We start from the raw sequence: 23,678 nt of genomic DNA, 5'->3' as shown, positions 1-23,678 counted from the left end.
TATGAAAAAGATTCATTTGGATTGATTATTAATGGATTAGATTTATATGATGGAAATATAAAAATTAAAAATTTACCCCAAATGAATTTTAAATGAAATTTGAAAATTTTTGAAAAATTTCAAGAATACTTGAATTCTATAAAAAAAAAAGAAATTTTATAATAAAATTTAAAAAGATTTTATTTTGTATAATAAAAGAAAGCCAAGAAATTATTTTTATCAAGTAATTTCCCATGTTTGATGAATTTTAAAAATGTATCCTCCAATTGGATTGGCAATGTGTAACAGATAATGCATTCACGAATGAAACGCTACGATTCTTCGGCATCGGAACTCAAAAATCATAACATGTTGAATGAATTCAGAATTCTTAGCTGACAAAACATATACTCGATGAATCGTAAAAGAGTCATCCTTGTGTTCATTTTTCATGGCTTCGATAAGCCATGGATGATACATCATCGAAGAATCTTCCTCATCTTTCTATCCCTTGTGATACTCGTAACATGTATCCCTTGTTACGAAAGTCGTGGTATGTTGGAACTAATATCATATAATATTTTATATATTTTTATTTAAAATAGTAAATTTTAAGATATATTTGTAAAAAGAGAATTAAATTGTCATAATTATAATTTAAATAGATCGTAACGAATGACTTAATGACAATTTTTTGCAATAAAAATTTATCTAAAAAAAATGAAAAATACAACAATTAATAAATTGTAAAATTAGATAGCGGTTGTCTTAATAGTTTTTAGTAATTGATAAGTGAGTTTTCCAATGATTGCAATAATTGAAGTCATTGTAGACAAAAGTATGTCTCATTTTTAGAGATCGTGATGCAGTAAGCGTGAAAGAAAAGAACAGAACAATTGAAAAAATTTTCGTTCGATTTCAAATTAAAAAATAGATCAAGAAAAAAAGAATTGATTCGTTAGAAATTCTAATTATTATTATCAATAATTAGATTTTTTAAAAAAATAAATTAATATTTTTTTAACTTATTTATATATATACTTATTTATATATTTTATTATGTAAATTTTTAAAAAATATAAAATTTATAGAAATCATATAAAAACTATGACAACAAAGCATGAAATTAAGTATAAAATACGATATATTAGAAAAAATTAGAATAATTTTAGAGAGAAAATTAATTTGGTAGTAGAATAAGTTTATAATGACCATAAATTATGTATATTTCGTGCAATGAAGAGTTAATTTTGAAGATAATGTCAAATATGTGCAAATAAATTTTAATATAAAACAAGTTATTTAAATGATTTAATATAGTTAAATTATTATCATTATGATTATTATGGTTTGTTTAATAATAATTTAATAATTTTTAATATTATTATTTTCATTTTATTAGAATTTTTAATTTATTATTAAATATTCTTATTATAGCCAGGAATATTCCAAATACTCAGAAATTAATTAGAGATAGAGAAATATATAAGTTGTATGAAAATAAACCATCATCCAATTATATAGAAAACAATTGGAGGAAAAAAACTTTTCAATTTGAACAAAATGATGAGAGATGGGATTCAATATCTATTCAAAAGGAAAATACTTATATACATGAATTTCCATCCGTTAATTTTATATACAATAATACAAGAAATAATCGAATATTGTATGTTTGTGCTTTTTAATATCTTTTACATTTTTTATTTATTACAATTATTTATTACATTTATTATTTAAACATTATATAATTTATTTTTATTAGCAATATTTATTTTAATAACATTATTCAATTTAAATATATTATTTTTAATTGTAAATCTTTTATTTTATAAGAAAAATATATAATTTTTAATTGTTTAAAAAATTTATATTATTTTAGAATGTATAATGAACAAACTTTAACACATAAAAGATTTAAGAGAGGTGTTATACATTTATATAACATGGTAGTATGCGCTACTGGATGTAATCCTTTAGCTTATAAAGGATATGGATGTTATTGCGGTTTTTTGGGCTCAGGATATGTAATAGATGGAATAGATAGGTAAATTTTATACATAAATATATTTACGAAATATATATTTTTTATTTTTAATAAAGTTCATAGAAATAAGTCTCATAATTTAAATATTTTAATAATTTTTTTTTAGATGTTGTAAAATGCACGATTGGTGTTATGACGCTACAGAATGTCCAGTATTTTCAGGATACTTTATACCATATTATTGGAGATGTTATCGTGGTCACAAACCAGTATGCGGTTAGCTTCATTGAATGCGTTATTTTATCGATTTATAATTATATTTATTTTAAAAAATATTTTTTTTTGCATTAAAGCTGTTGAACATGGAAGCTGGGGAGGCTCTGGATCATGTGCTCAACGATTATGTGAATGTGATCGTTCATTCGCCGAGTGTTTAAAACGTTATCCTTGTCCAACAACCAAAGCTGTATGCACTTCTTCACCTTGGAGACTTGTACAAAATCTTTTTATGATTATGTAATTATTGGCATAAAATTGTGAAACGGTACTTAATTACTAATATTGTGTTCATACCAAAGATAAGAAACATATTTCAGTAAGTACTGTAACATTTATTATGACAAAACGTACAAATATTTTTATAAAATTATAAAATCAACAAAATAATATATATCGAAATAGTTTTTTAGTTTTCATTTTTATTAATTTTCAAAGGACTAAGCATTCAATAAGATATTAGAAAATATAGTAATTTCTTTACATATCATTAAATAATACTATACATTCTTTTTATTTTGTAATAAAAACTTATTTACAATGGACATATTTCGTTTATTTTTGTTTTTTAATTATTTACAACATATTTATACTTCCAGTTAAATGCACAGTTCTGTTTTTATATTTTTTTGAAATATCTTGTTCGATCTATAAACAAAATAAGAAAGATAATAATACATTAATAATATAATAATAAGATATTCATATGCAATGAGTATTATTTTAAATACCTCTGTTTGAAGTTCCTTTGTTCTTTGTATAAGAAGTTGAAGATAAGGTCGAATAGAATTAATATTTTCACCAGAATTTTCTCGTTTTTCTTTTACATTTTTTTGTAAAATTATCATTTTCTCAACTAAGCTTAATTTTTGTTTCAATGATGAAGTTAAAACGTCTACATATCTATAAAAACGAATTCTTATTTCTGTAAAAATACTATAAACATAATATAATATTTATATATTTTATTTACCTTACAGAATGTTTAATATTGTGTAAGTGTTGAACTTTAGTATCCAAAATTTCAGATAAAACAACTTGAACATTATCTAACATATTTTGAGTATTTTCCAATGTAGAATACTGAACAATAGAAGATGAATCTTGTAATTGACTAAAGCTTAAAAAATTTACACTATCATCCCCTTTAAACTCATATAAACGTACTTTAAGAAATGCTTCCAACTGTAAAAAAAAAAAAAAATAATTTAGAAAATAGTGTCAGAATATACATTAATCAAGAAAAATACAAAATTTACATACCTCAAATAACTGATTAATAAAATCATTTCTTGTTGATGGGTTGTCGAGAACAGTATATGCTTTACTACCAGTAGCAATTCCACCTTCATGACCAGCTGCTTCTACAACTATACCAGATTCTTCTAAAGAAATATTATAATCTATATTTTCATCTTCTATAACCTCATCTATATTTTCATCACCCCAATCAATTTCACCTCCTTCTAACATTATATCTTCAAAATTTATGCCACTGTTTATATCAATTTTTCCAAAATCAATTCCCTGAATTTATGAAAATATTAAGAAAAGATTTATAATTATTTATATATTTTATAATATTATTAATATTACATACAATGTTATCAATATCTTCAATTTTCTTATTGTCTAAATCATCATTATTTAAACTTATATTTAAAGATGGTTCACTAACTGATAGTGGAGCTTCTCCATAAATCCATTCATATGTTGTAGTATTTCCTTTATCTAATTAATTTATAATATATATAGTATGTATAACAATATATATATATATATATATATATATATATATATATATATTTCTTTAAATAATTTAACATACCAATTATATATTTTACCATAGGAACACAACCACCATCATGCTGTCTACCAAGAGTATAATTAACAAAAGCACAATAAAATTCTACAACTTTCTCTAATGATTTTATTTTTTTGGCAATTTTTTCATAAATTTCTGGAAGTTCTTTTACTTTCTCAGTTAATTCCTGTTTTATTTGTTCTCCAGGAATACCTAATTGCTTACAAAGTAAATTAAATTCTGATCTAGCAATATTTTCTGATTTTTTATAGTCAGCTTCTTTTTTTTCTAATTCCTATTAAAGAAATTTACTTATAAAAATGTAATAATATACAAAATAATAAATATAATAATAATAATATAATAATAATAAATACTTACAACTTGTATTTGTTCTAGTTTTTGAATTTGTTTTTTAGTACTTGGAATTTCATAATTAATATTTCTTATAAGTATTTGTGCAACTTCTGCAAGATATATATTATCTTTTTCATATAAACGTAATATTTCTTGCCAATCTTTCATTCTTTGTGAACCATATCTGCCAAATACATTTTTTGTATCAGCTTCAGTTTCTTTTAAAATTTCTATTATTTTCAAGCAATGAAAATAATTGATATCTGAAAAAATATAAATTAAATTATAAATTAATATATAAAGAAATATTATAATATAATTATATATAATTGTTAAATTATATATATAATTATATTTATAATTATTATTTTTTATATTTATAATTATTATTTATAATTATTATTATATTTATAATTATTATTTATATTATTATATTATAAATATAAAATAATAATTAAACATACATGAACCAGATAATAATTTTGCAATGCCTTCATGAATAGGCATATCTTGTATTGCATTATTAATTTTTTCTCTAATTGGTAAAACCATTACATGCCAATCTTTAGTGCAATGTCTTCTATTAATTAACCATTCTAATAATTTTCCACTATTAATATCAATAGGAATATCTTGTTCCTGGAAAAATATAATATTAATTGAAATTTAAATTATGTAAATTAAAAACATATGTAAGTAAATAACATTTTTATTAGCATTTATTAAATAAATGCAACATATGTAAGTAAATAACATTTTTATTAGCATTTATTAAATAAATGCAATATTCAATAAAATAAAAGGCTTATGATAATTTTTAAAGATAAATATAAGCCTTGATATTCAAAAATTAAAAAAATTACCTCCATGATATGAAACTTTATACAATTTAACTTATAAAATTTATTTACGTCTTTTCCTTGATAGGTTATAACAGCTGTTGTTTCTTATTTTTTACTATCACCATATAAAATTGAATATATAGATAAATTGCTCTACCGGCAATCTCAAGAATACTTACATTACGTATTTCCGTAATAATAAAATTTAAATCAATTATATTACTGTATAAAAATATATATATATTATATATTTTAATAATTAATATTAATAATACTACTACTAATAATAATGTTAATACTTTAAATAATAAAACAAATTTTCGTAAATTCTGTTTTTTAATATTTTTGTGACGTGTATTGAAAATATCGCTTTCATTATCGGATAAATATTTTCCACCGTCATATCTATATGTCAATATTTATAAATAGCAGCCAGTATAGAAAAAATTAATAATCATGTATGATATATTAATATTTATTTATTGTTAATTTTATGCGTAATGATTAATTTTCTCCAAAAAAAATATCGAATAAAAAATTTCATATATTTTATTTTTAAAATATTTACAGAGAGAATGCATTATAAATTATAAATTTTTATGATTCTATAAAAAAAATATAATATATAATATATATTGAAATTAAAAAATAAAATTTATTACATTTCTAAAAATGTTTATTATTATACATATTTTTTTAATTATAGAAAATGCAAATTTCAAATTTTTTTTATTTTTTAATCAATATACATTAAGTAAAATATTTATATACGTACATAAATACAATATATTAAATATATGTGTAACAATTATATTAATATCTAAGTATCAATTAAAAATAAGATGGGAAAAGTAATTATAGAAAGTAACACATACATACGCGCAAATATTCTAATTTATTATTACAGTAAGAAAAATGTCTCTCATGGCAATGTTACACTGTCAATGCCAAAATACAGTTATAACATAAAGATTTACTATTAGAAGATAGTTCAATTATTTTCACATTTTTTATTAGTGCTTATATTAGAGCAAGTACTTATTAAAAAGTTCTAACTTTTATAACTTAATATTCAAATTATTCACACATAAACGCGCATACACAACATCCTCATAATTTAGTAAACTGCAAGTTTCTGCTGCTACATTATTCCATCTGTTTGAAATTGTATTTCCAAGTCCAAAATAAACATGGACATAATACACAACTGGCCCAGTTTAACATGGCACCATAATTGGTGGAACTTGTGAAATATTAAGTATGATGATGTTTCACATTCACTTGATGGATAAATTGTTTAATTTGCGAATAAAAAAATTATTATTATTCGCAAATACACTAATAAACATTATTAACGTTTTCTCTCTGTGAAAAAGGTCCTTAAGATATACACCTGCCCCACAGATATAACTAAGATTGTAATAGTTTCCATAACGGACCATAAGAGTACACGTGTATTCAAATCTTCTGCACGTTTACGACCTTGTGCTTCTCTCAATCGATGATGTGTTTGATAATCTAAAATGCTATTTAGATTCTTGTGTACTGTTTGAGCAGAAGATTCCATCTAGAAATATTAAAATAATATTTATTACATTTTAAATTTATTTAATTCTATTAAAAAATATAAAAATAATTTAAAAATATAAAAATATTACCTGAGTCATAACAGTTACATGTTCTCCAAGTGATGATTGATCACCTACTCTGAAATCCATATAAACAAGTTTATGTGAAAAGGTTGAAAATTCATTGCTAAAACAAGCTTTATATGCTCCTGTCATAGATGCTGTAAATTGATGTGAATCAAATTGCGTTTTTATTTGTTTATAAATAATCTCTTTATTTGGTGCTTCCAAAATTACATCTACATCATATTGTCCACCTGTCACAACCTAAAAAAAACATTCATTTTTAAAAAAATATATTTAATTTTTTTAAACATATTGATTTTCAATATTAAGTTGATAATTATAAATATGGTTATTATATTAAAGTAAATTAATTTCTCACATATTTGCAACTATGTGCTATTAAAAAAAGCTTCATTTAATAAAATTATATTAATATTTATGTACCTGAAATTCAAATAATGCTGTTGCATTTTTTTCAATATCCTGATAAAAACATTGTTTCGCATTGTCAGGTAGTTCAAAGGATAGCTCGACACCACCAGTACGTAATATCGTACCAAATAGCGAAATAAATAGCAAGCAAATCGACCAGTAGTCCATTCTTCGTTAAATTTCTATTTCTTGTAGCTTATTCACATTTAAGTTTGAGAAAGATTGCAAAACACAATATTTAATTAATTGATCAAAATCGCCGCTAATATTATAACCAAACAAGCTATTTTAACGTGGCCGGATACTGTTCATGTTAATACGACAGAAGCGCCACTAAAACGGAATTGACTGCGACGACGTCAGATTTTAAAGAATGTTTTCACATTAAATATGTTTTAAAAAATTAAAAATAAATTTATTAAATAAAAAAAAAAGATATACAAAGAATACAAAAATTTTTATAAAAAGATAAAATGTTTTTTAAATATCATTATCAATATTTGGAAATACAAATGAATAAAAAATTAAATTATAGAAGAAATATAACTATAATAAATATAACAATTTTTTTTTAAAAATGATGCAAAAAGTAAGAATGTTAATTTTTAATTATTAATTGATTGATAATATATTTATTATTGATATGATTAAAATATAATTTTAAAAATGTAAAAAAAATATAATTAACATATAACTTTAATATTAACTATAATATTATATAACTTTGTGATATAATTTATATATTAGTATAATATTTATAAATTATAAATATATATATTTAACTGTCTATGAATTTAAAGAATATAAAGGATAAGTTAAAAGAATTTTAAATAATTTTCATTGCGTGTATTGCATAATTCTAAAACCAGAAATTGTTTTAGATTTCAATTTTTCAATACTTTTTTATTAAAATAAATGAATAGAATAAGAAATAAATATCTTATTGATGAATCAAATAAATTTCTTGAAATATAATAAGTATAACTAAACTATTTCATATTTATTAATAATCAAAAAATTTGAAAATAAAAAATAAAATTAAAAGATTAATAAAATATATAAATAGAATTTAATATAAAAATTTTATAAAAAAAATATTTAATTTTTGTATTAAAAAGTTAAAATTTTAATTTTTATAATTAATTTTATCCACATATTATAATATAGAATGATTTACAATTTTTTAAAATAATCAGATAGAAACAAAGAAAAAGAAGATTGCAAACAAACACATGTATACTTACGTATAAAACTGTTGCGTGAGGCGCCCTAAGGTCCCGCCTTCTATTCTAATACAGTTGCCTCTCGTCTGTCATGTTATATACTTTATTCATGAAAGTGTGTTGCAGAACAAACCCCGCATATCGAAGGAGGGTAACCAAAAGAGAGGGAGAGCAATAAAAGATCCTTTTCATTGTAAAAGGAAACCAAGCATGAAAGGACATGGAAAATTATACGTCACCCCAAAAATCATTTCAAGCAAGTACAGTAGACCATAAAATTACATCATTAAAATATATTTTCTATAAAAAAATTGTACAAAAAAATTATCTACATATTAGAGAAAAAAGAATTGATTATCACTGTATTGTTTATTCATACATTATTTTTATATAAGTTGTAAATATTAAAAATGTATATAAGTTGTAAATATGTTTTTTTAAATGTGATTGTAAAAGTTATACAGATTTGATATTTTCGAGACTGAAAAATAAAATCGCGATTAGGTAGATTGTATTATTAGATAAAATCAGTGTAGTATATGTATGTGTGTAATGCAATACTTACCTATTATATATTTACTGTGCATATTCGTGTAATGCAATACTATACATACATTGTATCATATAATCTAGACTTCTTACTGGCATAGCAATAACCATTTTTTGATAATTCCATATTACATGATCATATGATTTTTGACAATCTGTAAGTTTTAAATTTAATATATTATTATTTGGATCAAAAATCAATACAAGTTTTAAATTATAATAAATTTTAAATATAATAAATATAAAATTTTGAAAAAATTACATAAACATAAAATTAATTATAAATTTTAAATAAGATGAATATTCATTACTATAAGATAAATATTTATTTTTAATAATTTTTAGTTATTAAAAATTAGTCAAAGTGATTAATAATAATAATATATCGATATGATATAATTATATCGATATAATATAATCTATTATATATCGATATATAATATAATATGATTATATTATATCGATATATATAATTATTATATATCGATATAATACAATATAATATATAATATAATACAATAATACAATAATATATAATACAATATAATATAATAGATTATATCGATATATTATTATCTAATATAATTATTATTATTATTATAATATAATATAATAATATTTCTATATTTATTATGCACGATATTATAATATAATTTTACAAATAACTATGATATAATTTATATTGTATTTAATTAAATTTGCAATAATATATTTTTAATAGTTTAATTTATATTATTTATTTATAATAGTGAAAAAGCAAAATTTTTATACAAAAACTCAGAATACCTGTTTTATGTCGTATATACGATTCGTGAATATCTAATGACTACGTTCCGTTTGAAATTGTGTACACATGTACCTATATACACTATCTATCAAAAGTTTCAGCATACAAAAAAATATATTTTTGAATGTGATATAAAATCAAAGAGTATTTTAAGAAATTTAAAAAATACAGAATAATAAAAGATTATAAAATATATAAAAAATTAAAATATTAATCCTAAGAAAGAAAGAAATTTAAAAATTCTTTAATAATAAGACATATTCAACTTTTGAATGCTAGTGTATGTAAGTACACGTGTATTCGTTTATATATGAAGAGCAGGTTCGAAATACGAACAACACAAGGGGTTTCTCTACTACGATTAACTTCGTTGGAGTGGGGGAAGAGCACACGATCGCATCAAGCTCGCACCATGAGTTTTCGAACGACAACGGTAGGAGGCAGATCTCTTGTATACGTTTCTCATTTCTTGTTAATATTATTTTTATCCAACAATTTTCTTTTTGTTTCCCAGTAAGAAGAAATTTATATGTGAAAAATTTAATATTTTTATCGTGTAGAATTGCGTGTAAAATGAAAACATTCTCTATCGATGTTCGTCGAAAACAGAAGATGATTTGATGTAACATAGGTACATATATACAAAGGTCGGTGACTTGAAAAATCTCTGGACTGCTGTCTATAAAGTAAGTACTTTCAGATGAATATATATATATAATTTTTATTAGAAATCTTTATCTTCTAAACTATCGAAATATTAAGAAAATTAAGTACTATTTTCGAAAAGTGCGATGATTTATAGTTTTTATTAATAAAAATATCTAGCTGCTTTTTATATTTTTATTTATAAAAATTATGTAAAAAATATTGAAAAAGTTGGTTACTTTCATGAATTATGTAGTGTCTTTTTGATTTTATGTGTTGTTTTAACCGTAATTGAATTTGTAGTATATAAAAGCACTTTACCTATTGAATATTGCTTTGAATGTTCCTATAAAGTAATAAACTAAAAATCTTGAATGCTTTTATAAAATGGATTAAACTTTATTTTATAGTGATATTTCATGACAATAAACATTTTCATATTATTTAATAATAATAAATTGATAATAACATTTTAAAGTATTCTACGCACTCTTAAAATTTTTCTAAATATATATTCACGAATAATTATTTAAATAATTTATTGAAAATATTTATTTTATATTTATTAGATATCTATTTTCTATTTTATATTGATTATGATTATTTCTATTTCTAGTTCATATTATCATTATTATATTATTATCATTTATAATGAAATATTATAATATTTTATTATTTGATATACTTTGTTATTTAACTATTTTTTTTGTCTTTTCTTGATTCCTGATATTATTTTTATTATCAAATTATTTTTTTTGAACAAAATTTAGAAACCAATATAAAATAGTAAAACCAATAGTTCCCTAAATAAAATTCCTTCAGTGTTATGCGATAGTATGTTTTAGAAATTAAAAAATTGATAGCTTATACAATCATTTAATATTATCCTAAAAACATTAAAATTATTTTGTTTTATTTTTTTATTTTATTCAATAATTTTATTTCATCATATCGATTTCTTACTATTATCTTATTATTATTATTTTTCTTCGATTTATGATTTTCACTAATTTTCATGATTAACCAATGAAAACAGCGATAAGTTAAGCACGAGTCGAGAATGCTGTAACGAAAGTTAAAAATAGCTAAATATAGCAAAGGATAATATAAAAGAAAGGTTGACAGACAGATGCTCACTTGCATTAAGAAATTATTCGATTAATATATTTTAATATATTTCATATATTTGCTTTTATAATTCATATATACTTAAATATAAAAATAATAAAATGAAAATATTAATTTTTTGATATCGATTTTCTTATTAAAAAAAATAAATATTAATAAAAATTATAATATAATTTAAATATTTTAATAAAATTAAAATAATATAGAGAAATATTTTCTTATTTTACAATGCAAAACTATACATGCATTATAATAGTATTGCTTCTACAAATTTCCCAAAATTATAGGGATATATTTCTAAAACAAAAGCATTATCTACGGAAAAGGAATAACATCATGGAATAAATTTTATGTAAATCATAAAAAGATATATATACGGTGTCCATGCAGTTATATTCTTGGAATAGGATTTTGGCATAAGGTGATCATAAAACGTAGCAACTGACTGTCTAGACTTCGCTATGCTTGCACGTGAACGCAACATATACTAAGTACGTTGTTCGATCGATTTCTTACCGTCCATGTTCGATAAACTATAGTTTTCACCGTCACGACATTGCAAACGAATAGGTCAATGTACTAGCGTATAATTGAGACAATCTGTTAGTTAATAATTAACAATTCGCAAACAATGTAGATTGGAAGAAATGTTCCATTTGTAACACTTCGCTGCCGGCTTTTATTCTAACCAAATTAATTTAACGCGATATAATACGCATAGAGTCATTGACGACTACTAACAGTCTTAAGACTGTTATTTCGAACAAAATATCTGAGATCTAGTGTATTCAGGAATTTGTAAGATAAGTTAGGTAAAAATTATTCAAATTTAAATATTTGAAATTAAATATTCATATCTCTATTGAGTATTTAAATCGATATAATAATTGAGAAACTTAACCTTACAATCGTCTGTTGTTTTCAATTAATATTAGTAAATTAATCGAAAATGACTGAAAATAATTGATTCTTAAGTTAAATTATTTGTTAAGTTAAAATTATTTATTTTTTACCTAACATTTTTTTTTTTTTAATTTAATTTTAACGTTGATATATATAGGTTATATAATTTTATACACACGTAAAGAATGTATCGATTCTCAAAACGCTCATTCGTTAGATAGAAATAGATATGTGCACACTATTTATTATTAGACAGTGTAAACGGTGAGATTCAGAAACTTTTTCTTCTATTCATCTAGAAGGAAACGCGGAGATCCTCTTTCGAGAAAGACACATTCAGTTAACGTACTTACCTGTTTCTTCTTGCTGCGTAGTCTGGTTTCAGTTATGGACCACGGAGCAATGTAAACGTGCTCTACGGAACCCGCTATATCTTCATTCCACGGCATTATCTTTTGCCATTATTCCATATTTTTTCTGCGAATTTAAATACAATTTAAAATTTACATAATGCAGTTTAATTATTAAATTATCCAATACAAGAAATAGAAAACGAATAACGGAATCAATAAAATAATTTCATTGTGAGAATGATTTAAGATAATTATGATAATTTTGTTGAGAAATCATGATTTAAGAATGTTTGTTTGTTTGCTCATTTTAGAACAATTTATGAATAGTTTTGTAAAAATAATTTCCATTATGTATTTGTTATTTTATTGTTATAAAGAAAAATGAGATTCTTAGTATATTAGTATAATTTATATATATAATTAGTATAATTTTCATTATTTGAATGTATAATTTAAAAAAAAATGCAGTAGATTATAATCTTACATAATACAGAGCATTTTATTAAGAAAATATTTAATTTAATATTTAATAGATTGGAATTACTAAAAATTCAAATAAATGCAAATTTTTATATTTTTTTATTATTAATATGATATGATAGTTTTCGAATTTGTTTCTTATGAAAGTCTTTATTATTAAATAATATATTATTTATTAAGTTTTATTTATTTTTGCTTTTAAACTGATACTTCTTTTAAAAAATTATTTATTTTAATATAAAATAATAAGTAATAATAAAATAATATAAGATATAGAAAATAAATCTTTCGAATATAATGAAATAAATTTATTAATTGATAAAATTAATAATCTTAGCTCAATTTAACAAAGAAATTTTCAAATGCATGCAAAATGTGTGAAAGCGATAAGTACAATTAACCGGTTAACCGGAATTTGCAATTAAATGCAATATCTTACAGTACATGAAAAACTCTCTGTACATATCGTGAAATCTATTGTAATGTAAAAATGTTAATAGAATCCAAACTATTGACTTTACTGTTTTGATTATTTTTTATTACATTACATATTATATATAGGTTATGTTTATATCTACTATATATTTGTTAAAAAATTTTATATTTGTTATATAAAATATATATAGATATACAATATGAAAATATTATTTTAGATATATTTTATATTTTTATATATAAAATATATATAAAACATAAATGTATCTAATATAATAAAGTTAATCAAAAATTTCTTTCTGTATAATATTCTCTCCGTACTCAACTTTATTATTATTATTGCATTTGTACTCGTAAACTCGATGGAAGTGTCTTTGATTCCTTTCAAATTGCACGTTGGCAAGCTACGGAATCATTACCGTTCAAATGAATTCCTTAATCAAGTTGCTGATGAAATAATAACAGAAGAGGCGCACAATCATTTGGGTCATGAATTGATTTTGTGTCTGATGAGCGTGGCGACCAATATGTAATAAATTCATAGCTTCTGAAACGGTATAAATAAGCGCATCTTTTCTCTCCACTTGTTTGTTACTCCACAAGTTGTAATTAAAGTTCCCGCGATAATGAAGCAGACAATACAACGCGAAAAGATTCGGATAAATTCGTATTCTCTTCAAATTTATCTATAAATAATTGCTATTTGTAAAGATAGAAAAGCAGTAATAATAATAATAATTAATGAAATTGAAAATTTACAGTTAAACATTTTTTTATTAATTTTAAACACATTTAATTCTTTCTGAACATATTTTATTTATTGTTTAATAATTTAATAATATTTCAATTATAATATTATACTAATAATTTATTGCATGAATAATTAAAAATATTTAACAATATTTTTTGTGGCTAAAAAAGTCCATAAAAAAGATTAAAATTCAAATTGAATTAGGAAATCTTTATTTTAAATATTCAATTATAATTATCTATAATCTTAAAGTTCTTCTTCCCACAATATCAAAAAACTATTCCTTCTTATTTCTAAATCAGATATATGTATTTTAATTCACAGGATAAGGTGAAACACTGAAGTTGTTCTCTCATTCGAGACTACCGTGACCGTATTGGATTTCTATTTCCTGTAGTGCAAAAGAACGCACGCACATGAAGAGTGCTCTCCCTTGTTTCACCATCAAGAGGGAAATTATGAAAACGATACGGGATCTCGGAGGACATGCGCAAGTTTAGCGAAGGTAAGTCTTCTATAAGTATATATAGAATTTCTTTCAACTTTTTTTTTCAATTTTCTACATCTAAAACGCATTTTAGTATCATTATTTCGATGAGAAGATATTAAGATTATTAATTCAAGATTCTCGAATCAAAAGTATCTGGTGGAAATTTAAGAAAAATAGCTTAGTCAACACATTTTTATTGATTTCTTTATTTTTATCTAAAAATGAAGCTGCATTGTTTGACCCAGATACTAAAAATCAATTAATATAAGCACTTAATGAATGTTCAAATATTCGTTTCTCAAAGAACGGAATATCAAGTATCAAATTTACAAGTTCTATATTTTTATTGCCGTTTTTTTATTCGAATTATACAAGAAATGCGTAGTAAGCAATCGCATTCGATATGGGTTTACAAATGCGATGCAACGAGGTCTCGTGGACGTATGATGCTTTTCATGATCAACCAGTCGCACATGGTGCTTTGTACTTTTATGGTATTCCACGAAAACCGGTACACATTCCTATCAAGGCATCTTCTGTTTTTGTCACAAACCTTGTAACTATAATTAACTGGCGAGGAATTCGATAGCGTTCGTTTTCTTTCAAATAAAAAATGTATTTAACCTTCTTAATAAGAATCACAGTATATTCGATTATTCATTCACAATGTTCTTTTTCTTTTTGCTTTTCTTTTAGTGCAATTTATATGCAATAATTGTATAATCATAAAGTAGATATTCATTAAAGTTTGATATTTTATGGTATTTTAAGGTTTCTAGTCATATAGTTATGGATTATAAAATATAACAAAATAACAATATTTGATAAATTTGTTGAAAAAATAATTATAAAGAAGAAAGTATAATAATAAAAGAATTATATATTATGATATATGTATACAAGTATTATACAATATACTAAAATAGTCTCTGTTTATTATATTTGAATTTTCTTCTTATAAGTATATTTGAATTATGTATATCTTATTTGTTGTTAACCTCAAGTTTATTCTTACTGGTTCTCCTTGTGTGGTTTTACTACAGTCTTGATAGTTTTCTGCATATACTCAATTTCATTGTGATTGGATGCTAGACGCGATTGAATTATATTGAATCATCAAAAACATTTTACAACCTTCATTGGAATAAAAAAAATTTAGTATGAAAGTGAAGTTTTCACTTTTCTATTTGATGTCTCTATCTATCGTCACTCTCTATTTGATGAACAATCAAATATCATTTAGATTAATATCTCTTTTGTAAAGTTAACTTTTTTAAGGAAATGAAACTATTTTTTTATTTGACGATGCATTCTTTACAATAATTTTTTTTAATAAAATATAATTTTATAAATGAATTTCTCATTAAAATTAAAAATATTCATATAATCAACGCTTTCCCATAACATGAAGTCGCTCATCATCATATATTATATTTATTTCTTCATCAACATAATGAAATCGTATTTTTTTTCATTTTTCACATCTCTTTAAACTACATTTCAGTCTAGCAAATTTATGATATTAATTAGAAATATGCATAGGAATGTTTGTATGGAGTGAATAAAATTTTAGATCATCATCAGGAATATGAGATTTATCAGAAGGGTTTAGTCGTTTCAAGGCTCTTCATTTCGAATAACATTTGAAACGATTCCAGGGCATTCGTCACATGTTCGAAGAATCTCGCTAAACACGAGCCATGAAACGACACGAGGGGTTTCTCCACCACGATTAACTTCCATTTCTAAGAGTGGGGGAAGGAAGAGCCTCCGTAGTCGCGTTGAGCGTGCACCATGAGTTTTCGTTGGACAGCGAAAGGAGAAGGTTCTTCTCGTGTTTGTTTCACAGTGTTGTGTATTTCTCGTTTAATAATTCTATTGTTGCGTTTTATCTTTAAAAGATAACACAAACTGTTATTCTTTGCTCTTTTCTATGAGAGATTGATTTTTTATTTCTGATTCAAGATCGAAGATAATTTTGAAATAGTGATTTCTAGAAGTCTTATAGCGGATATACAGGATATATAAATATAGTACGTAATTAGTAAGTTCATTTTGTATTTAAAAATCAGTGTGAATAAAAAAATTGTGCAATGATGGTATTGTATTAGATTAATGCATGATAATTTGTTTCTCCTTGACGAGATCTTATTTCAATCAATTTCAAATTATAAAATATTTGACAATTATTTGTGTATTGTTTTGTTTTAGAAGGTTTTTATCTATTATCTAGCTTTCAGCTTTCAACTAGTTTAAGTCTTTTTAAACTGCAACATTTTATTTTTTTAATAGTATAGAAATAAAATTTAGAAAAATTTTAAATTTTATCTCTTTTTATAGATTTATTAAAATGAAATAGAAATATATCAATATTGATTAGAATAAATCTTACTTTTATTGAAAATTTTCATTTTATTTTAAATAATAATTTTTATTTTATCGAAATAAATCATATTATTTTTGTACAATATTTAAAAAAATATATCATATATCAGTTAATATTATAATCAATGCTTTTAAATAGGTTTATAATTATTCATTATTCTCGTTATACAATACGCTACAATCTTCTACTATTTAATTATCAGTATCTTTAAAGAGATTAGCTTTGTAACCATGTTAATTAATATTCCATCATTATATTTCTTATTTGAAACATTTAATTATTATCCTGTTTTAGAATATCAAGAATATTTAATTTTCACTTGAAATTATATAGTTTTATTACATTGTATATATATTATGCGTATTTTAATGCAACACTTTTTCATTTATGACTAATTTAATCTACTTAAAACAATATTATACAAAATTAATGATATTATATAAAATTAATTAATTATATAAAAAAACATGTAAATATAAAAAAATAATACGTTTATCTTATTTTTATGCTGTAACAAGTAATTACATCATTGTTTTTGAGATTTCTATATAATTCTAAATTCAATTGCAAGCGTGTGAAATTATTTTTTATGACTGCCAAGAAATTATTTTGACCGCGTTCTCATAAAATATCACGCAATAAACCAGTAAACAAAAATGGTTTCGTGGAAAATAGTTTATTCAAAATGCATCTGGTCAATTTCTGCTTAATAACACTTATAAGGCGGTCAATGCACTTTTATTTCATACGAAATATAACGGATAAGATTAAATATAATATAATATCGTCTTAAAATATTAATCAGCTGATAATAAGTTTATAGTTCAACGGTTTAATATTTTCCTTATAACTTTTTTTATTGTTTTTATCAATATCCAAAATTCTTGATTTCTAATTTCAGTTAATTATTAATAGGAATGTAATTGAATTAATTAAATAATTTTTGAATAATAGGATAAAATAATTTTTAATTTCAATGTAAAAATTATAATTATCTTTAAATTTTTTTGACGTATTCTACATATAAATGAAATAGATTTGATACATGTGAAAGCAATAATTACTTATTTTATTATTTATATTATATAAATGATTGATTAATTTCATTTTCATTACTATTTTTTTTATCATTAATAAAAACTCATGAATTTATTTGAAATTATCTTTGAGAAAATTTTTTATTTCAGAATTTATATTATAGAATTTATATTGTTTCCATTTATAGAAATTATATCAAAGTTTTAATTATGTAAAACGAGTACTTATGTATGAAATTCCTTTTATATTATATTGTATTATATTTTATATTATATGTTACATTTCAAGAAAGAAAAGTATTTTTGATACATGAAGTAATTATGAGCGTTGACCGCATTAATAAATTCCAACATAGCAAAGAGGAATATTGGCGGAGAGTGTTATATTTTTGGAATACAATTTTGACATTAAACTCCTGCGAAATTGGAGTCTTCAGTTATATGTAGATCTTCTTGCGCATACATTTAGCATACGTGACCTGGTCAAGTGTAGCATTCGACGAACTTTAATGTATGCAAGATTGAGTTATTAGTCAAGTCAATAAAATACATTATTATACTTTTTACAATTAATGATATTTTATATATATATTTATATCATTATATTTTTTAATATTTTTAAACTTTTATATCTTCTAGATATAAATACACTTGTTTTTTTTTTCTTATTTATTTTTCAATGCATCTTATTCATATTTCTGTATAAAAATTTTTAGAACTTTTTTCTTTCTTATAAATAATAAAAATTTTTAAATTCTCTTTTATATTAATGGAATTAATTTAAAATCAAATTTATTCTCAATATTTTGTTATTTATGTCAATATGAAATTTAAATCATTAATGATCGCGTGTGATTATACTATAAGAACATTTGCATGATTCTATTATGATGGCACTGAAAAGGTTTCTCTGTACAAAGTATAGATACTATAAAGTTGCTGATATATATATATATAATATAACTTCTTCGATAGATTTCGAAAAATAGTTTTTTTATAAGTTTATTTGATATAATTATATATCATATTTACATAATTAATATAAGTGATAATTCGATGAGATAAAATATCGAGATTCCTTTATCGATTCAATTCCTTTTACCCGGTTCTCGACCTTCGAGAGAAGTCAGGTCGAAATTCTCTCTTTTTGCAAGTCGCATTCAACCAAAGTTTCTACCAGTTTCTTATTGCGATCTAGACTGGTTCCAGTCATGGATCACGAAGCGAGACAGACGCGCTCTGGCGGACCCGCTATACCTTCATTCCACGACATTATTTTCTATGCGTGTACCATCTACGGGTTCACCTAGAATTCATGGTTTTCGCGTTAAGAATCAACCGATTCATATATTTTATATATTTTTATATATACAAACATCAAATGATATATTATTTATTACTTTAGTTTATTACTGAACTAATTATTACAATGATTTAAATACATAATTCATTGCAAATTATATTTTTGAATTTATAAAATTATTATAAAAGTTTTACTTTCAAAATATAAATAATTAAAAATTCAAAATATATCATAAAATGATTTGTGTAAAAGTAATTTTTTTTCTTTTCTTATTAATCAAGATTAAAAATCACTATTAAAAATCATTATTAATAAATTAGTAAAAAAATTATAAAAATAATAAAAATCTTCACAAAATTTGAAAAGGCTTAATAAGTAAAATATCGGTAAAAAATCAACTAACAATTATTGACCGCGGTTACTATGTTTTGGAGGAAACTGGTTGACGTGAACGAATGTGGTAAGTTTAGGGTATTCCCTCATGCACGCGTGCACGCTTTTCACGTGACATGCTAGTGCTGTCACGAATAGGAAGAGGGTTGCAGTGTTTCGTCCCCATCGACAAAAGCTCTTTTAAGCACCAACGAGTGCTGCACTTAAGCGTACATATGCATAGTAAAATACGCAGACTTGCAATTGCACGACTCGTGATTCGTAGCTTTTCAACTAAAAAGGGTTCCCTGCATATACATATATTTCTCGTGTATATAGGACGACGAGTTTGAGTAGCTTAGAGTCGAGTCACAGTCAATGTATGACATCGCTCTTTACGATTTTTGATGCTTTGATGTCCTCTACTTATAATTGTAAAATAATTATGGTTAAAATGAATTTTGAAAGTATTATTTAATCAAAACGCAACTCACATAAAAATAAATTATTGTAAATAGAAAAATTTATTTTATATGTTATATATGATATTATTATTATGAATGAAAATTTTTTAGTAGAATAATGCTTAAATTTTCAAGTAATTTTAAAATAATTTTTTAATATTAACATAATTACATGATTAAGATTTTGCAAGATATATTTTATATTAATAAACAATATTCGTTTGTTACAGAATTCAAATCGGATGGCTATTCTTTTAAAATTTGAGCGCAAAGGCGCAGTGAAGACAACAGAGTGCAATAGCAATGACGCTTCCGGTATCAAATTATCAGGAGCTACTCATTCAGGTTCGAGAGTTGACGCATGAAACGATTCGTTTGCAAAGACAATTATCTTCTGACCTGTTCGATAATGCTGATCCTCCAGATGTAAATCACAATTTTTCTCTCAGTCAAAAGAATTATGAACACGGTAAGTTTTATCTAATTTTCTAAAAAATTGTAAAAATCTATTTTTCAATATTTACCTTTTTTTTTTAATATTTTTAAATACTGTATTCTATATATATTAATTAAATGGTTACTAAATTAGAAATTATGAATTCAAGAATAATAAGTATTCTTCTTATTTGTATGCATATTATTTGATGAGATAATCAATTAGATAGAATTCATACAAGTCAAAATACTGTAAAACACACATATTAAATAATAAAATTTCCTGTTGACAATTTCATGCACAACGAATTACATATTTTACGGTCGATGCGTTGTGTTTAAATTAAAATAGCATTCAGTGCATTAAATTGTAATACGATAATAATTATCTTTCAAATCGATTTTTTTTCCATATGGATTGTGCTACAACATGTTTTAATTTAATACAATTGTATGGAATGACATTTTAGTATTTATTCTTTTGATATTGCTATTTATTAAACTGTCCGAATATATAATTACGAATTATCTCTACAGTTAACTGATATTATTATGAGATAAAGCTTGATATTATTTGATTAAAATCTAGTATTATTATGATCTGCATGTCGATAATTTAATAGCTATTAAGTTATTAAAATTAACTTAAAATTAAAAATACTTTTATTTATTTTATTTGAACTTCCTGTTTTCTATTCTATTGTTCTATTTCTATTCTATTATTGACACAAATCAGATAGAATGAACAGGTGTCAGATAATATTGGTTAATTTCTAGAAATAAACATTTCTTGTCTGAATCTAACTGATCATATTTGCTATTCTAGACGTGATATTTTAATATGTTAAAGATTTAAATGTTATATGTTTTAATTAATAATTCATTTCAACTGTCTCATCATTTCAGTGAAATTTTACTAGTGATATTTCAAGCTTTTCACATCTAAAATAATGTTTTAAGAAAATTAATATATTTTTAGATATTGAGATCATAATTTTCAAATTTTTATCAAATTTGAAATCTTTTTTTAAATTAATATTATATTTTTGTATATATATATATGACATTCATCACTTCAATTATTATGATGTAGACTATAATAACCTTTAATATTTTTAAAATTAATTATTTCTCTTGTAAACTTACTTCTCTCTTGTTATAAAAGGTATTATTGTTATATTAAAATTTAATAATATTTTATATCAATAAAATTAATCTTTTCAGAGAGTGTACGAAGATTTTCATAAACAATTATAACTTTAGATTCATGATTGACTTTTTGAATTAATTTTCGCTATATTCTATAACTATTTTCCAGTTTACATAACAATCTTCAAGCAATTGTGTAATCGGTGCATGCGTGAAACAGTTGCGGTTCACATGATGCTACCGTCAAAGTCTCAAAATTAGAAAGAGAATTCGGTTTTATACTGTTGGTCGAGTTTGTCTCTGCGAATGCTCTCTGGATTATATTTAGTCGGCAATAAATACAGCATTGTTCTGTACGGATCCGTGTCGCGGTAAATCTATTGAGATACGTTTACGATGATCGCTTAGAGCACGTATATTTTACATGCTTTGGCGAACTTGGTTGTCGAGGTTACCGACACTAAGACTGACACCGAAAGAGATGTGAAAACAGGAAGATCCGTATCGAACATTCCATTCGCGTGCGACACGCTCCTGGAAATGAGCGTATCGTTCCTGATGCAGTATTTAAGTGAGATTATAGGATTGATAGTATAGCAGAACTCCATGTATTTGAAATACATTTATTGGAACGAGGAATTAGAGTAAGAAAAGAAAACTTATTAACTTTATGTAACATACGTAATAACATATCGCTATTGATAAATAAGTATAATCAATTCAGATTTATCAGAGGAATTATTGATCAATTAAAATTTTATATGTAAGGTTATACTTGTAATAAAAGTTATTACTTCATAAAAGTTATTAACAAAATTATTGAATGGAAAATTAATCGATAATGATTGATGTCATTATAATTTATCTTTTATTAAATGAATTTGATAAAGAAATTATTAGAGAAAGAATTATTAGAGAAACTTCTATTCAAATTCTATTCATGATATATTCATTTATCTTTATATAACAAGTAACATGTAATAAAAGTCAGATAAATGGAGTTCTATTTTAATTTATGAATAATTGATATAATTTTGTTATATGTGGAATTATTTTTCAAAAAATATTATATATTAAACATTAATATTATGTGAATTAATTATTATTATTTTATATTTGAAAGTATAGTTCAAATATTCTCTATATTTGTTATTATAAAAATTTGAAAACAATTCTAGAAAATTCATCTATTTCGATTATTCTATTTAAAAATCCTCAATATTCTAACTTTATTCAATTACATGAATATGTGAATGCACTGCATATTTATGTTATTTTGTTACTGATTCCAAATGTAAAGTTTCCAACGCATTTAACATACAATACATTTCGATTTATGGTTAATCAAAAGCTAAGATGATTGAATATTAATACAGGAAACCAATCATCAGTTTATGAAATAAATTTCCAATACATTATTTTTCATTACTATTTTAAGAAGTTGGAAAATTAGTATTAAAAACAATAGTTTGTATAA

General features: G+C 22.9%; 4 protein-coding genes and 1 long non-coding RNA gene across 21 annotated transcripts in view; 2 read left to right on the top strand and 3 right to left on the bottom strand.

The window, feature by feature from the left end:
• Nucleotides 1–200: 200 nt before the first annotated feature.
• Nucleotides 201–2,711, top strand: LOC122718520. 2 transcript variants are annotated; one of them, XM_043943612.1, is made up of 5 exons: nucleotides 201–532; nucleotides 1,417–1,648; nucleotides 1,862–2,026; nucleotides 2,133–2,242; nucleotides 2,320–2,711. In XM_043943612.1, the coding sequence occupies exons 1-5, from the start codon at nucleotides 394–396 to the stop codon at nucleotides 2,484–2,486; spliced, it is 813 nt and encodes a 270-aa protein (XP_043799547.1). In that variant the 5' UTR covers nucleotides 201–393; the 3' UTR covers nucleotides 2,487–2,711. The 2 variants fall into 2 exon arrangements, with proteins under 2 accessions (XP_043799547.1, XP_043799549.1); XM_043943614.1 differs by having other exon boundaries at nucleotides 2,133–2,235; nucleotides 2,320–2,568.
• Nucleotides 2,709–5,394, bottom strand: LOC122718519 (CDK5 regulatory subunit-associated protein 3). The gene is made up of 9 exons (XM_043943611.1): nucleotides 5,267–5,394; nucleotides 4,868–5,042; nucleotides 4,428–4,666; nucleotides 4,071–4,341; nucleotides 3,843–3,973; nucleotides 3,506–3,769; nucleotides 3,216–3,427; nucleotides 2,974–3,145; nucleotides 2,709–2,890 (listed from the first exon to the last, which is right to left on the bottom strand). The coding sequence occupies exons 1-9, from the start codon at nucleotides 5,270–5,272 to the stop codon at nucleotides 2,819–2,821; spliced, it is 1,542 nt and encodes a 513-aa protein (XP_043799546.1). The 5' UTR covers nucleotides 5,273–5,394; the 3' UTR covers nucleotides 2,709–2,818.
• Nucleotides 5,395–6,121: 727 nt separating this feature from the next.
• On the bottom strand, nucleotides 6,122–7,621 carry LOC122718546 (transmembrane emp24 domain-containing protein 7-like). Its single transcript, XM_043943655.1, has 3 exons — nucleotides 7,324–7,621; nucleotides 6,904–7,140; nucleotides 6,122–6,812 (listed from the first exon to the last, which is right to left on the bottom strand). Exons 1-3 carry the CDS (start codon nucleotides 7,477–7,479, stop codon nucleotides 6,597–6,599), a joined length of 609 nt encoding a protein of 202 aa, XP_043799590.1. The 5' UTR covers nucleotides 7,480–7,621; the 3' UTR covers nucleotides 6,122–6,596.
• Nucleotides 7,622–8,594: 973 nt separating this feature from the next.
• Nucleotides 8,595–23,678, top strand: part of LOC122718592 — a 45,659-nt gene continuing 30,575 nt past the window's right edge. For 5 of the 14 annotated variants that reach the window (XM_043943755.1, XM_043943750.1, XM_043943751.1 and 2 more), the window contains exons 1-5: nucleotides 8,595–8,794; nucleotides 10,192–10,303; nucleotides 10,385–10,556; nucleotides 14,890–15,070; nucleotides 20,848–21,086. In XM_043943755.1, the coding sequence (XP_043799690.1) occupies nucleotides 20,921–21,086 (166 nt within the window). In that variant the 5' untranslated portion in view covers nucleotides 8,595–8,794; nucleotides 10,192–10,303; nucleotides 10,385–10,556; nucleotides 14,890–15,070; nucleotides 20,848–20,920. The other 9 variants (XM_043943745.1, XM_043943747.1, XM_043943743.1 and 6 more) reach the window with 9 other exon arrangements.
• Nucleotides 8,957–13,077, bottom strand: LOC122718593. 3 transcript variants are annotated; one of them, XR_006347422.1, is made up of 3 exons: nucleotides 12,900–13,077; nucleotides 9,100–9,238; nucleotides 8,957–9,015 (listed from the first exon to the last, which is right to left on the bottom strand). It is a non-coding gene; the product is annotated as an uncharacterized LOC122718593 (long non-coding RNA). The 3 variants fall into 3 exon arrangements; XR_006347423.1 differs by lacking the exon at nucleotides 12,900–13,077 and adding an exon at nucleotides 12,160–12,242; XR_006347424.1 differs by lacking the exon at nucleotides 12,900–13,077 and adding an exon at nucleotides 9,870–10,141.

The sequence above is a fragment of the Apis laboriosa genome, unplaced genomic scaffold, assembly GCF_014066325.1.
Source record: "Apis laboriosa isolate Shangri-la unplaced genomic scaffold, ASM1406632v1 scaffold64_cov150, whole genome shotgun sequence".
NCBI classification, from domain to species: domain Eukaryota; kingdom Metazoa; phylum Arthropoda; class Insecta; order Hymenoptera; family Apidae; genus Apis; species Apis laboriosa.
Note: the sequence above shows the minus strand (reverse complement) of the source record. Positions and strands in the feature narration are given on the sequence as shown.